A 15,761-nucleotide genomic window follows, 5' to 3' on the forward strand; every position below is an offset into this window, starting at 1 on the left:
TTATTATGGGGGATTTATTTACCCCTTTTAACATCCCCAAGAAGCTGTGAGCCTCTTAGGGACCACCTATCGAGCACCGGGGTCAGGCTGCGGCAGGGGAGGTGATGCAGAGGGTTTAAACCAATTTAAAGAAACCTAATCCCATGGTGTGGCTGAAAGAGAGATGGCCCACACCAGCCCCTGCTCTGGGTTGGTACGGGGTGAATGCAGCCAGGGAAAATCAATGTGGGGTTTTGGTGGGGTTTATTTGCAGTGGGACAGAGCTGGTGTGGTGCCTCTGCCTCCTGTCTGGCTGCTCAGCTTGGAACTGCACAACGAGGTTCCCATGGAGACCTCTCATCTCTTCACCCCATCACCCTGTCCCTTTGGGTACCGCTCATCCCATCGTCCCACTTCTGCAGACATGCCCATGCTGGGTGAGGGCTGATCAAGGAGGCCAGGTTCTGGGATAGGAAACCTGTAGGGACAGAGCTGATCCCCGGGGAGCTGCGCTCCAGCGGGGCAGTGCCAACAAAAGAAAGCCTTCCTCCAGCACTGCAGCATGCCAGCCCAGGAATTAGATAAGGACTGGCCCCAGGGGACCCCTATGCCAGTGACACGGTGGCTTTCAGCCCCTGGCACAGCGTTCTGGGTGCACAGAGCCCACATTGTCACCCACCCCATGGCACCGACCGGGACCCCAACATCTGCCCGCAGTGCGTGTCCCCAGCCACCCCAGGGCTGTGAGCAGCTGTCGGGGGACAAGTGCGTGTCCTCCCCTTTTGGCTCTTGGAGAAAGGCGCTCTTTCTTTGCTCAGGGTTTTGCTGCTCGGGCTTTTCAGCTGCCTCTCAAGCTGCAGTTGCTGTGCCATCGGGTTGGAGACAAAAGGAGACGAGGAAAAGAAAACAGGCTCAAAGGCTGGGCTTCAGCAGTAGTGGGAAGTGGCAAGTGTGGGATTTGGTTCCTGTGTTTGTAGGGTCCAACTGCTTCTTTTTTTTTTTTTTTTTTTTTTGCTTACCTTTATTATGGGACACTTCTTCGGCAGTACGTGTCCCTCTTCAGCCACAGGCAGTGCCATACAACTCCAAAGCTATGCTTACAGTCTTCTGCAGCACTTTTGGCCATGGGTACAGTGTTAGAGAGCTGAGCAGGGTGATACATATCCCAAAAGCAGGGGAAGGCCAATGCTGGGGCTTGCCTGAGGAAGCAGCCTCCCTGCTTCGTCCTGCCTGGTATTATAGCATTGTTTATGCAGTGCCAGAGATGAATGGAGCACGTGACGGCAGGAAAAATGCAAGTTGGACAAGGGCCCTGCCCAAAAATGCGGCAGCCCCTGATTATGGCATTGCAGAGCAGCCCAGGCCCAAACCCCAATCTGCCTCCCTTCAGCACACACAGTGGGAGAGAAAACCCCAAGCCTGGGATAAGGGGGAAAAGAGGCCCTGCTGTTGGTGTCAGTAATAGAGCAGGTTGGTGGCACAAGAGTCTGGAGCAGCTCTCAGCCCACCATTTCCCTTCAGCCCCCACTTCTCTCTGGAAACACAGCATCTCATCAGCACAGCATCGTTGCCATGGCTGGCAGCCGTGGGGGCACCTTAAAAGGGTTCATTTTCAGCCTGCATCGTGGGACTGCCTGTCACATGGGTTCCATAGCACACGGCATAGGGTCAGCCAGATCTGCTCGAGCAGGGGGTATCGGGCTTCCTTCTGAACTTGGCATTTGGGGGAAACAAGAGAAGTGCCACTTGTTTTTTTCTTTTTTATTTTTTTTTTTAAGCCAGCCTGGATGCTGGTCAGTCTGAGCAGTGCTCTGATGGACACAGCTGTGTGTGAGGCTTAGGGAAATTCTGCTCATCTGCAAGTGGGGATCACTGTGCTCCCATCCCACACCTCAGAGGGATGGCAAGGGAAGTGGGCAGTACCCACCTACCAGAAAGGGACATGGGGGGGATCCACGCAGGACATGACCCATGGGCAGGGAGCAGCTGGAGCGGGGCAGGCAGTGAGAGGGGCTGGGGCTCTCTGAATGTGGATGGAGATGGGAATGAGGATGGGGATGAGGATGCGGATGCGGATGGGGATGGAGAGATGGGTATGGGGATGGAGAGATGGGGATGGGGCTCTGCCCACGCCCCGCGGCCACACGTGGGGGCGGTGCCGGCGCCGGTCCCTCCCCGGGCGGGGCGGGGGCAGTTTAAAGGCGGCGGCGGCGGCGCGGCGGGGGACGGCGGAGGTGCGGACGGAACGCGGCCGGTGGCGGCGCGGAGCGGGGCCGGGCGGTGGAGGTGGCAGCGAGGAGGAGGAGGAGGATGCTGAAGAGCTGCGGGAGGAAGCTGCTCCTGTCCCTCGTGGGCTCCATGTTCACCTGCCTGCTGGTGCTCATGGTGGAGCCGCCGGGCAGGCCGGGGCTGGCTCGGGGAGAGGCCGGCGGGGCTCAGCGGGCGCTGCAGAGCCTGGGGGCGGCCCGGCCGGCGGGGCAGGGGGCTCCGGGCCTCCGCAGCTTCGCCGATTACTTTGGGCGGCTGAGCCGGGCACGCCGCGAGCTGCCCGCCGCCCCGCCGAGCCCTCCGCGGCCGCCAGCCGAGGACATCTCCCCCCGCGACGTCTTCATCGCCGTCAAAACCACCAAAAAGTTCCACAAAGCGCGGCTGGAGCTGCTGCTCGACACCTGGATCTCCCGCAACCGCGACATGGTAAGGTCGCGCCCGGCAGGTGCCGGCGAGTCCGCGCCGCTGCCAGTCTCCTCTTTGCACTCCCCTCGGGGTTACCGGGGGGTTTCGAGATCGGGTTGGTGGCTTTCGGGAGGGGGAGAGATGCGGGCTGGCTTTGGGAAGAGGGAGCGACGGAAGGAGCTTGGCCGCCCCTCACTGAGCGGTCAGACCCAAAAAGCTCTGAGCTCCCGCAGCTTTCCCCTGGGGAAACTGAGGCATGGTGCAGGGCCCTCCCCCGCCCCCCCTCTTCTCCCCCCTTCCTAGGGCCGTGCCAGGAGCTGGGCAGCACTGGGGGCTCCAGTCCTGCCTCCCCGGCACCCTGCCGTCTGCACGGGCTGACACTCTCGCTGTCCTTCAAGTATTGAAACCAAACTTACAAGAAAGAAGGAAAAAAAAAAAAAAAGCAGCATTTCCTTAGGAAATGTGCCTGGCCATCTGCTCTTAAGACACTTTTCCTAGCCGTAGGCAGCTTCCCGAGCCAGTGAAGCCCGGTCCTAACCTCCTCATCCGACTGTCTTCACGTGTTTCCTCCTGCCCCGGAGCTCAGCTTCTCGCTGTTTGTCGGAAGCCCGAAGTGGCGGCGGTTGGGACCGACGGGTCCCTGCCTCCTTCCTCAGCTGCGTCGGGCCCTGCCGGCCGCCCCGAGCACCATAGATTATTTTCCCTTTAATGTGTTTTACCGCGTTTTATCCCCGGGGATCTTTTCCCTCTTTCTGCTCAGGGTTTGGCAGCGGCTCTGCCTCCCTCCCTGGTGCAGTTATTTAATGGAAACCTCTATTATGCTCCGCTGTCACTGCGAAGGGGGTGGAGAGCGGTGAGGGGCATGGGGGGGAGCGAATGCTCTTTGAGCACCTACAGTTGATCCTGGGAATGGCTGCTCTTCTCGCCCCCCGCCCCCCCTTCCAGTGAGCTCCGGCTTTCTTCTTGGGGTTTTTTTTTTTCTTTTTTTCTTTGTTTTGCTCCGTTTGTCCGTTTGGATTCCCAGAGCCCCGCGCCTCGGCTCTCACGCTGTCCCCCTGGGCACGCTAACAAAGCCCCTTTTCTCCCGGCGCAGAGAAAAGGCTTCGCAGCCTCTTGTGTGGCACTTTCCATGGGAACGGGGGAGCCGGAGCCGGCCGTGTTCAGGTCAGGTTGCCTAGAGATGAGGGCCACGAAGCCAGGGGGGCTGCAGCCCGTGAGGTGCCCGCCCGACAGCCGCGCGCTGAGTGATGGCCCTTGTGTGGCACTTGAGGACGAGGGACTGTGAGAGCCGCCGGCACCGCCAGCTCCTGCAGGGGCATCCCGTGTTGCTGTTGTTGGCTATGTGCTTCCTGCACTGTCCCAACCTCTGCCTTTGGGAATCTTTGGGGCTCCTCAGGCTTGGGTCCACACTGGGCTCCTCCAGATTTGGGGACATGTTTTGGTGTCGGTGCAGTGCGGCTCCTCCCCATCCCACCTGCATCACCTCCTGGTTGGGGATGGGTGTTTGTGCCCTGTGGTTTGTGGTGGGCTCCAACGTCTCTCTGGCTCTGAGTCAAGCCCGTCTCACTTTGAGTGTGCTGAGGAGAAGTTCCTTCCCTGGTGCAGCGTCTCTCCCCCTCCAAACCTCCTCCTTTGCAAGAAGGGATTAAATCTGGCAGGTACCTACAGCCTGCCCCTGGCAGATAGGGGGAATAGCTATTGTGTTCCTCCTGGCCGCCCTTTGTTCTGCCTACAATAGGCCCCGTTTCCTGTGCTCTGGCCCATTGCACCACAGTGCTCTCAGGGCAGCGGGCACCCCTTCTCCTTCCTGCCTCTCTCTGCACAGAGCGCAGAACCCCATTCCCTGCTCAGTCTGCTCTGTGCAATGCAGCCAAGGCTGAGGACAGGCAGCCCTGGGGAAGAGTTATGGGGTTTTCCCGTCCTTGCTCTGGGGGACATTCCCAGTTGTCTCAGTACTGTATCCTTAGGATGTTGGAGTGCAGCCTGGGGAAACTACACTTGAAAGAGAAGAGGGAGGAAAGTGGCCTTCATGCAGAAATCCTGGAGCCAGCGAGCCCAAACCATCAAAAAAACATCCAAAAAGCCATCCAAAAAACCATCCAAACCCACTGTTTCCTGCCATAGCAGAATTGCTTAAGAAACATCCCAGTCCTGGGGCACACAGGGCAGCGGGTGCTCGGCACACGCCATGTTGCCCACGGGGAGCCAAGGCAGGGCTGGCATCCCATTGCAATCCCATCCCACCTGCGTGGGAGCCGCTCGCTTCCCCCAGCAAAGCGCGATAATTGCGGGCTTTGAAAAATTCCTGCTCCCGGCGCAGAGGAATGCATTTGCCTTCCAGACAGCACGCTCCTCTGGTGGTGGAGCCCAGATTTCTCTAGCACCTTGGCCAGAGTTCCCATCCTGGGGGAGAAGTGCACGTGTCCCACTTAGGTGCCTGTTGGGGTGGGGTGGTGTCAGTGCCAAACCTGGTCCTGCTCAGTGCCCCCAGTCCTGGGTTGTGCTGAGCACAGCTAAGCTCAGTTCATGCGTGTGCATCCCTCCCTTTGCAGCCCCTGTGGGTTTTTCTTTAGGGAGAGGTTCGAGCAGGGCCACAGGCACTGTCTGGGCCGTTAATTGCCCGCCCATAACGATGCTGCCGTCCTTGTCAATAAGAGTGTGGCGTGCGTGTAGCGCCAGGCGGGAGGGCGGGGGACCCTGGCTGCACAATGAGCTCATTGTTTGCACGGAGGTTATTAAAAAATTATAGCATTTAAAATTACAGTGGAGGATTCTTCCTCCTTACTGTGAAGAGCCAGGGGGAGGAAGGGCCCTCAGCCTCTTGCCAGGATGGTGCTCTGCAGGGCTGTGCCAGCTCAGAGCCCATCTGGACACAGAGTTGGTGATAGGCACGGCACCACTGTGCTGCTGTCAACCCACCAAAGTGAGCAGCTGGTTCTCTTCTCCTTTGGGGGAGAAAAAGAGGTGAAAGAGCCCTCCTGGAGGGGGCTGGATTGCTCCTAGCACAGGGAAGTGAGATGTGGGGAGGGTGCAGGATTGGTGCGCTATGCGGTCACGGGGCTGAGGTTCCCCTTTTTGCAGGGGAGGAAGGTAGGGTGGGTGTGATGTGTCACCTTTGCCAGCCCTTCTGGAGCACTGTGCAATGTGGCACGAAGAGGAAGGCTGCCTGCCCTCAGCTCTGCCTGGCCCGTAGGATGCTCTGCACAGCTCAGAGCAAACCCACGAGCTCACCCAGCAGAGGGGAAATGAGTCACTGCGAAAGGAGAAATGGAGGGGAGAGTGGCAAAACCTAAAGAAACACTGTCCCCAGGGGAGAGGTGGCGGCGGCTGGGGGACTCCAGCCCTGTGCTCACAGATTGGGGCTGACGCATCCCCCGGCTGCAGGGACCCTTGGGGTACCTCTGTGCAGGGCTGGGCGCAGCGGGGGCAGCTATTGTTTGGTGGGGCTTTGGCATCCTGTGTTTCTTGAAGTTGCACTTTTGAGAACAATGAGGTTTCCTGTAAGTCCCGGGGCAGGGGCTCTGGGCAGGCAGCGTGCCGCCAGCGGGCCCTTCCTCCCCTCTGCTCCCCTGAAAAATTAACTGTGTGGGGATGTGAGAGGTCTTGGACCTGTTCAGCACCATAGTGGGGAATGGGGATCACGTGGGCCAAGAGGTGGTGTTGACTTAGGGCTGCAGTGTCCCATCTTAGTGTGGATCAGTGTTGTGGCTCTCGTTGAGTTGTGGCTCTGTGGGCTGTGCTGTGGGGTGGGGATGCTGAGAGTATTCATTATGATAGCACTAATCCTGTTCTGGGATGCTGAGCTGTGCAACTCTGGCCGCGTTTCACTCAGTTTCAGCCAAGCAGGGGCCAGCATAGCCCTTGAACTCGGTGATCGTGTCCCACCTGTAACTTCTTCCCCATCCTTGGGCTGTAGGGCCAGCTCCCACTGCTGTCAGAATGGGGCTTCTTCCCTATCACGTGGGGACGGGTGCTCTGGTCCCTCTTCTTTTCTGGCCCTACTGACAGCTCCTGGTCCAGGAGCTGTGCAGGAGGGTCACAACTTGTCTATAACAAATGCAGACAAATCAATGAAAAAAGTGAGAAAGGCTGTCACTAGCTTGGCTTTAATTGAAATTCTTGGCTGGGTCCTGGCAGCAGGAGGTGAAGAACTTTCTTTGCAACAGGGCTGCGTGCCCAACCATGTCCCCAAGGTGCCACCAACATGGGGAACCCTGCAGGGATGTGCGGGGGAGGGGCTGGGAGGAGGATGCTTCGTTTGGGTAGGACTTGGTGAAGGTGAGCAATAAGCAATGGTCCCCACAGCCTATTTATAGAGGAGTGCTCTGCAGGTTATTTTTGGAGCTGTGCAGTAGCACAGATGGTGCTTCTGATCTAATGCAGCAAATGTGTTCTGTCTCAGAGGCTGTGGGTGCTGAGGGAATGTTCCAGCCCCAGCACCTTGGGGTGTGTGCATTACTTGGAGCCCTTCCTGTTCCGTAGCCCCTTGCTGGTGGGTTCATGTCCCCATCCCACATTGAAACCCTTTGCTTGAGGCCATGCTGATGGATTCGGGGCTGGCGTATATCTCCCCAAACCCAGGGATGCCCAGCAGGTGCGTGGCTGTGCATTTGTGAGAATTTACCTTCCAACTTTAACTCTTCCATTTTCAAGCCCTGAGGGTCACTGCAGCCCCGTGCCCCCCTTCAGCAGCTCCCAGCTCTCCCCTCTGCCGGGTTAACCAGCGCAGCTGTATGCTAATGACCACCGCTGCCTGCTTAACTCTGCTCTGCTGAGTAAAGTCAGCCCCGCACCCCGCTATTGTGCAGACCCCGCTCCCTCCCCACATAACCCACAAAACCCCCACACGCCGCTGGGGCCGGCTGCCTGCGGGGTGGCACTGAGTTTCCAGCTCACTTGGAATTCATCATCCCGTGTCCCCCTCCCACCACCTCCTGCCTTCCCCCCCAGCCCTTTTGTCTTTCTTCTTCTGCCCTTTTGTGCACGTCTGGTTTGTAATAGCGCTTGGCAGCTGGTTGTGGTTCCTCTCCTCCAGCTTTGTTTGCCGTGTGCTGATTGATCGCGATGCCTTTCCTGCTCCCCTATTCTCTGCTTCTCGCCCTTCTCCAAATGCAGGGCAGACAGCAGCCCCCAGCCCCTCCTTTCCTGGGTGACATATGCCAGGAATTAGCTGTGTAAATAGAGGAGTGCAGCCGGGCAGGCAGTGGGTAACAGGAGACAGTGACCTCCATGGGGCTGTCAGTGGGCACCTATGGGTGCCAGCACCCTGCAGGTATTTCCCAGGGAGGTTGTGGGTGCCTCCTACCTGGAGGCAGTTGAAGGGCTGGATGGGGCTGTGAGCAACCTGATCGAGAGGGAGGTGTCCCTGCCTATAGCGGGGGACTAGATGATCTTAAGGGTCCCTTCTAAACCAAACCATTCTATGATTGTGGAGGTGGCTGGGGCTATTGACGCAGGTGGGGATGAGGGCAAACACACCTGGCCAGCTGCTTTGGCATTGCCATCTGTGCATGTTGGTTGCTCCAGACGAGATCTGAAGTCCCTGCTTGGATGGAGCTGTTGGCTGCACCCGCCCTGTGCTATCCCCAAATCCCACATGGGTGCTGGTGGGATGCTCCCTGCTGCTGCTTCCTTGTGGGATGTGCTGAGAAGGTGCTGTGCTTTGCAGTCTTCTCCATCCAAGACTGAGAGCATCATGGGGGCTGCCCTGGGTTTTAGCCTGGAGGGAGAACTTATCATGGGGATGTTGGGACATGGCCAGAGCCTTGCTGTCTCAGCTGTTTGGTCCTCAAAGGTGCCTTGTCTTTTCCTTTCAGACCTTCATCTTCACGGATGGGGAGGATGAGGAGCTGAAGAAGCAAGCACGTGAGTCTCTTTGTGTGCATGGGCTGAGTGCGCGGTGCCTGGGGCTGTGCTGGAGTCCTGCCCAACACCCCCGACCAGGGGAACGCCAAAAAAAAAGAAAGAAGTCGAAATGCTGCAGTGTAGACACGGGGTTTTATGGGGACGTGGAGCTGGCAGCCGCTCCCTGGGGTTGGGGTCAGCTCAGCCTATTCTCCCCATGCAAATGACTCCTTTTCAGGCCGGGAAGCAATTCCCTTTGAGCTGGGCAAGCAAATAACAGGTGGCCGCTGTGGGAAAAAGCAGTGGGAACAGAGTGAGGTTTTGGCTGTCACATCCTGGGTGGAGAAGCCAGGCCACGAGCATCCCCTCCTGCCCCTCCATCCATCCTCTGCCCTTGCACCCAGGGTGGCTGGGGCACATCACCCACGGTGATGCAGGAGGGTTGTACATAGCCCTGGTGCATGGCTCAACCCCATTTCATCTGAGTCCCTTGCTCACCCTATGCCTTTTATCACATTTTTCCCCCAAATTTGTCCTTTATCCAAAACAACGTGGCACAGAGACCACTGGGCTTCACGGATGCCCTTGGGATCCCTCCCATTGCACCTGGGGTGTGCACAGTGAAGCATCCACATTTGAGGGAGCAGGATACCCCAGCACTGGGCTTTAACCCCCCCGTCTCTTCCCTCAGGAAATGTCATCAACACCAACTGCTCGGCTGCGCACAGCCGTCAGGCCCTGTCCTGCAAGATGGCTGTGGAGTATGACAAGTTCATCGAGTCTGGGAGAAAGTAAGGAGTGCCTGGGTCTGCCTGGAGGGGGTCAGGGCTGTAATTCATCATTGGGTTGCATTTTGGGGGGTTGTAATTCATCATAGGGTTTGCATTATTTGGGGCCACAATTCATCATGGGGTCAGGGCAGCCCATGCAGGGCAGGGAGCTGCCCCAGCCTGATGGGACACGGTTGTGCTGATGCCACAGGTGGTTCTGCCATGTGGATGATGACAACTACGTGAACGTGAGGACGCTGGTGAAGCTGCTCTCCAGCTATCCCCACACACAGGACATCTACATCGGGAAGCCCAGCCTGGACAGACCCATCCAGGCCACAGAGAGGATCAGCGAGAACAAGATGGTGAGGGGGGCACGTGATGGGGGGATCACGAGGCATCATCACACCATGGCATTGGAGGGAGGTTGGGTTTAATTTGGGCTGGGCTTTGCTTCAGCAAGAGGTGGTCTCATTGCCTTTGCTCCCCTCTCTCGCAGCACCCTGTGCATTTCTGGTTTGCCACGGGAGGAGCAGGGTTTTGTATCAGCCGAGGGCTGGCGCTGAAGATGAGCCCTTGGGCCAGGTAAGAGTGTTGGCATTGCTCTTCCATGGGGACTCAGCATGGTTCCAACGGGGCACAGAAGAGCGACAACACCTTTAGGGATGTTTGAACATGTCCTACCATTTTGCTCTCTTTGCCTTGATGGGGTTTTCTGCAGGGGCTTGGAAACAAGCTGGGAAGCACCTCCGTTCCCCCAAACCTAATTGCTTTTTAGTCAGAGCCTGGACTCCATGGGATGCCCACATTCCCCTGGGCTTTGCTCCTCTGCAGCTCCTTTTGTCTCCCCACAGTGGGGGCCACTTCATGAGCACCGCAGAGAAGATCCGCCTGCCCGATGACTGCACCATTGGCTACATCATCGAGTCCGTGCTGGGCGTGAAGCTCATCCGCAGCAACCTCTTCCACTCTCACTTGGAGAACCTCCACCAGGTGCCCAAGACAGAGATCCACAAGCAGGTAACCCTGCCCTGATGGCCCTGGGAGGGATGGAGAAGTTGGGATGGTCAGCACCTTTGTATGGTTTTACCCGCTGGGAATTGGGCATGCAATAGGATTTTGGGAACCTGGAGCAAGGTCCCATCTGAGCAGGGGTGGTCTGGGCTGAGCTCTGGTCTGGGTTACTCAGAACACGTCCCCCAACCAAGTGCCCTACAGCGAGGATTTCATCCGAGGTTTGTTGGATGGCTTCCCTTTGGAGAGGTCACACTATTCTTGTTGAGCAAAGTGAGTATCCCAGCTATGGTATGATAGATGTGCTTCCAAACAGTCAGTGGTGAGGGAGAGTCCCCTCAGCCACCCCAGCGGCAGGACCGGGGTGAATTTTGCAGCCCTCAATTGATCCCCATGGCTGCACCACCAGCTGCTTGACCCCCTGTGTTTTTCCCCCAGGTGACACTAAGCTACGGCATGTTCGAAAACAAGCGCAACTCCATCCACATGAAGGGAGCCTTCTCTGTGGAGGAGGACCCATCCAGGTGAGATGGGGGGGGGTCCCATCCTGCTCCCCCCCAGCAGGAGCTCCCTTGGGCTGTGCCACCGTTTGGCCGTCGCCGCCACGTGCTCAGCATCCCCCTTCTCCTCCTCAGGTTTCGCTCTGTGCACTGCCTGCTGTACCCCGACACGCCGTGGTGCCCCTCCAACGTGGTGTACTAGGAGACACGTGTCCCCTCCCAACCTCGTCCCGAATCTCCCCGGTATCCGACGGGTGTGCGGGACCTGCGTGCGTGCAGGTGTGTCGGTCCTCCAGATGGACCTCGTTGCTGTGGTATTGCACAGTGTGTGTGTGTGTGTATGTGTGTGTGTGGACTGAAGGCTGCTGTGCGGCCCTTTGTCCCCTGCCCACCCTGCCCTGCCTGGGGATGGCGAGCGGGGACGGGTCCTGAGCACTTAACCCCGGGGCACGGGGTGAGCCCCTGCCCACCGGCAGCCCCGCGCCATGCGTGGGGAGCGCAGCTCTGCATCCCCCCCGCCTAGCTTTTCTTGATCTCCTCCCAGATGTTGGTTTGTTTTTGGTGTGTTTGCCTCCCCGCCCTCCACCTCCTCCCGGCTCTACCCCCTTCCTCTTTCCTAGTCCCCAAGTCTCAGCATCGAGGCTCCGGCTTCTTGGTCAGGGTCACAGTTTTACACAATCTCATTCCTCCACGGCCACAGCAAATGTGAAGCCCAGTGCCAGCATTCACACCATTCCCCGGAGCCCCCTACATCCTGCTGAAATGTTTTCAGCAGCGTAAATCTATGCACTATTTATAGAGACCAATTTAAAGACTTTCTATAAATACGGGGAGAAAAGGGAGGAGGGCTTTTCCGGAGCTGTGTGCGCACAGCGCTGCTGTGCCTCCCTGCTGTCTCCTCCTGGGTTGAGCAGGGGCACCCCACACCCTGGCACAAAGCATTGGGGGGAGCCCTGTGGGTGTCCCCCCCCAGTCTATGGGGCCGGAGCATCTTCCTCCAGGTGGGTGCTGCTGGAGTCTGGAGCACCTGGGATACTTGTGTGTATGTTTGTTTCCCAGCCTGGCATTGCTCTTTGGTGCAATGGGAGTGTGATGGGCACCCTAAAAACACAAGTGCCCCCCCTTTTCCCCCAAGCACTGTCATATGTTGTCCCATGGCTCTGCTGGGCAACCCAAGAGTGGATTCCCACATTCCCAGGTACAGCCAGAGGAAAACCAGTTTGGGAAACGTTGCCTGGGATCAGTGTTTGCCGTGAGCCAAGGATGGATGTAACCCATTGCAAGGAGGGGTGGGGACTCCATGTCCCCCATATGCCTCTTTGTGTCCCTCTGTGTCCCCTTGGGGGGAGGATCGGGGGGTAGAGCCGGAGCTGAGCATTTCCAACCCAAAGCTGAGTGAAAATGGCCCATAATGGGTGCGTTGTACATATGTTATTGTGCCAGTATTTTTTTTACTGTGCCTTTTTATAAAAAGGAAAAAAAAAAAAAAAAAAAAAAAAGAAAAACAAGAAAACACAACATGGAGAATTATGTAGATTTTAAGATGCTTTTTATACGTTTTCTGTGGATCGGAAAAGAAGAAAAAGACAAACGACCTTCTGCTAATCTGTTTAAGAAAGAGGAAAAGAGAAAAAAAAAAAACAAACAAAGAAAAGAATTGCGATGCCTTGTAACTATCACTTACCTTAATTTATATGTTCCAGTATCTGGAACGTCACTCTGTGCTTTTTGTAAGTAGGATGTGTCTAAAGGCGATAGCTGTGGGCTGGGGAACCGGCGTGGGCAGCGCGTTCTCAGGGACGTGAACCCATTCGCTGCCGCCGTCACCAATAAAGCAGCTTTGGGCTGACCCCCGTCCTGCTCCCGGCTCTGTGTCTCTGTGTGTTGTGCTGTGCGGGTGTTCTCTCTGTTCTCACGGGTACAGACCCACCGAGTGGGGGTCATCTCCTCTTTCCCGTTCTCCAAAAGGCTCTATTGGGGTTTAACACCTCGGGAAGGGCTTTTCCCAGGCTCGGGGTTGGGAGGGAAGGTGTGAGCCGGCTGTTGGCAGGGAGGTGTGAAGAGCTGCGGGCGGACGGCCGCGTGGGAAGGCTGCGGGGGGCTGCGGGGAGAGCCCCTTCCATACAGCACCAGCCATAGGAAAGAGCCTTCAGAAGGGGCAGCATCACTCTGCCCCCCTCCTTCCCCCCCACTTCCTCACCCAGCGCTGTTTGTGCTCAACCCGAGCGGCTTTCATCTGCGAGTCATCTTCTCCTTCCTCTGTCCCCCGCCTTCCTCTTCACCCAGCGTCTCTATCAGAGCTTTTTTTTTTTTTTTTTTTGTCTCGAGCCACACTTTCCAGTTTCGCTCAAACTTCTCAGTTATCAGTGCTAAAAATACACCCTGGCAGGAAATCAGCGTGTGCTAAAACACCTCACCCCGACACACCCCCACAGCCCTAGGATGAAGGAAGAGCCCCCAGGTGGCCCCTTATTGGGGTGATACGGGCAAAGAGGCTACAGGAACCCCTCGGACAGCCCCTTTCTGCACTGTGCCTTCCCTTGGCTGTCCCAGTGGGGCACCCGGGGCAGCCCAGCATCCCCCATAAGCACCCATCTCTAGCAAAACCCCAGCTATGTGCTCCTGCCCTCCCTCTTCTTGCAATGGGTGAGGCCCACCACCGGCTTGGAGCTGCTAGGAGTTGGGGGGTGGGCTGCACAGTGCCTGGAAGCGGGGAAACACCAAAATATAGAAACAGAAATCATATTTATTAAAAAAAAAAAAGAAAGAAAGAAATTGAAAGCACCCAGCGTGCCCTGGGGAGCAGCGCGGGCAGAACACAGTGGCCTCTCCCTCTTTACTCGTAGGCTGGAAAGTAAATAAATAAATGCATTAATAAATAAAACGGCAACGAAGCCCAGCCCTGCTGCTCTCACATACTTGGCGGGTGCGTGGGTCAACCCGCTTTCATCTGTGCTGCTGTGGGACGGTGTGGGACGTCCTGTTTATCCTCGACTGCCAACAACTCAGTGCCTTTCAGAAGGAGCGAGGGGACAAACCGGGCTGGTGGGGACACGGCTGCTGCGGAGGGACCGCTGCTGTGCCACTGCCGTGCCCCAGGGATGCTCCAGCACTGGGCTGGAGGCTCTTCTGGCCCTGCAGGGAGGAAAACTCTGCGCTAGTCATTTTTGCTGCTCTCTCTCATCCCCCCCTTGGAACACACACCCTTTTTTTTTTTTTTTTTTTTTTTTTAATTTGCATTTGGGTCACTTCATGTGCTGGGCTTTGTGTGAATTGCTGCTTTCCCAGCTGCTGGCGGCGCGGGGGGACTTGTGTTAGTGCTGCAATAGGACAAGAACTGCTCCTGGCAGCAGCCCCGGCGAGAAATATTTGTGAATCGGGACGGGAGGGGTGGCAGGAGACGGGGAAACTTGTGTGAATCCTCTCCAAGTTCCACTTCCAGCCAGCAAACCGGGAATGCTTGTGGGAAATGAAGATAAAAGCAGATGAATCACAGGACTCAAGCAACGCACATCAATTCCTATCCATTCATCCATCTATCCATCCGTCACCCACCCACTTGTTTACCTACCTGGGCTGGACGTTGCCCATCCCAGCACTGTGAAATCAGAGCCTGTTGATAGGACAGCTTTCCTCAAAGCAGCCCCCTGCATCTCCCACCTCCCCCTGAACATTCTTGCTGTTTCCCACACCACATCCCTTGCAGATGATTTAAAAAAATAACACTCCCAAGCCCTCCAAAGCATGTTTTTCTCTTCCTGCCTCCTAAGAGCAGCCGTGTCCCTGTCAAAACCAATTCCCCTCCCTCCCCTGGCCCCAGCTCCCAGCCCCCGGCTGCTTCTGGTTTGCCTCAGCCCAGCGCTGTGCTCCTGCAGCCACAACGTGAGCCAAGAGCGGAGGAGGAGGCGCACGGGAGATGAATTGAGCATCTTAAACACAGCTGGGAGCACTTCCCACGGCACTGCTGGACAAAGCTGTTGTCCCATTGTAAAGATCCACTATATGGCTCTACTGTGTAGCCCTGCTGTATGGTCCCACTGTGTAACCCTGCTATACAGTCCTGCTGGGATGCCTCTATTGAGGGGTCAGCGCTGGGTTTGTGCTCGCCCCCATTAGGTGCAGTGGATCACAGTCACAGTGCAGGTGATGCTCCAGTTATGTCCCAGTGACCGTCTTGTGCTTTTCCACAGCCAACACATGAAGGACAAGCTGAGTATGGGTGCACTGTGGCCAATAGAGGCACTGACTCACCCTAAACTGTACTCAGGGCTGTGAGCACCTATCAGGGTGGCAGACACAAGTCATCTTGGGGGGGGGGTCATGGGGAGTTTTTGGGGCAGCGCCTGCTTCCAGCTGGAGCATCCCATCCCATCCCATCCCATCCCATCTGAGTGATGATTTATGGGGTAAGAGCATCCCATGCCGTGCTGTTCAGCTGGTGGGAAAAGGAAGGGGGGTGGGAGCAGAGCCTGCTCATCACTACATCTGTAACACCTCTTAGGTTCCTGCACAGCTGGGACGGATTAACGGCACGTCCTGAGCGCTGAGCGGGGATCTCACCGTGGGCCCTGCGGGGAGCGCATCCTGCGGGCTGCTGTGCCCCATGGAACCGGCTGGGGGGGCACAGCTCTGCAGCCCGCATCGCTGCCTGCTCGCTCCTCCTGTGGCTGCCTCCGCCTCAAAGCCTTCCGATTGCCGAGTGCAGGACTTCAGCATCCCCACGCGGTCAGACAGATCCGATTCTCCCCGTTCGGGGAGCAGGGAAACCGGAGCCCTGGCAAGAAGAACGCGCAAAGACATCTGAAAGCATCTCCCCAGGGCATCCCTCTGTGCCTTATCTGCGAGGATGGAGATCTAACGGACCACTACTGAAGGCTGAGCAGAGGGTGAGGTTTATCCAAACACGTTCCTCACGCTCCCCTCTGTCATGCAGGCACCAGCCCTGCCTCGACCCACGCAAGTGAGCAAAGCCTGCCGGGCA

At 57.1% G+C, this 15,761-nt stretch overlaps 1 protein-coding gene across 1 annotated transcript; it reads left to right on the top strand.

The window, feature by feature from the left end:
* The first annotated feature begins 2,175 nt into the window (after window positions 1-2,175).
* On the top strand, window positions 2,176-12,648 carry LFNG (LFNG O-fucosylpeptide 3-beta-N-acetylglucosaminyltransferase). Its single transcript, XM_085237115.1, has 8 exons — window positions 2,176-2,673; window positions 8,469-8,517; window positions 9,188-9,287; window positions 9,478-9,631; window positions 9,766-9,851; window positions 10,121-10,286; window positions 10,719-10,804; window positions 10,916-12,648. The coding sequence occupies exons 1-8, from the start codon at window positions 2,290-2,292 to the stop codon at window positions 10,980-10,982; spliced, it is 1,092 nt and encodes a 363-aa protein (XP_085093241.1). The 5' UTR covers window positions 2,176-2,289; the 3' UTR covers window positions 10,983-12,648.
* Window positions 12,649-15,761: the final 3,113 nt, after the last annotated feature.

Source organism: Meleagris gallopavo, chromosome 16 (assembly GCF_905368555.1).
Source record: "Meleagris gallopavo chromosome 16, MGAL_WU_HG_1.1, whole genome shotgun sequence".
Taxonomy (NCBI): Eukaryota; Metazoa; Chordata; class Aves; order Galliformes; family Phasianidae; genus Meleagris; species Meleagris gallopavo.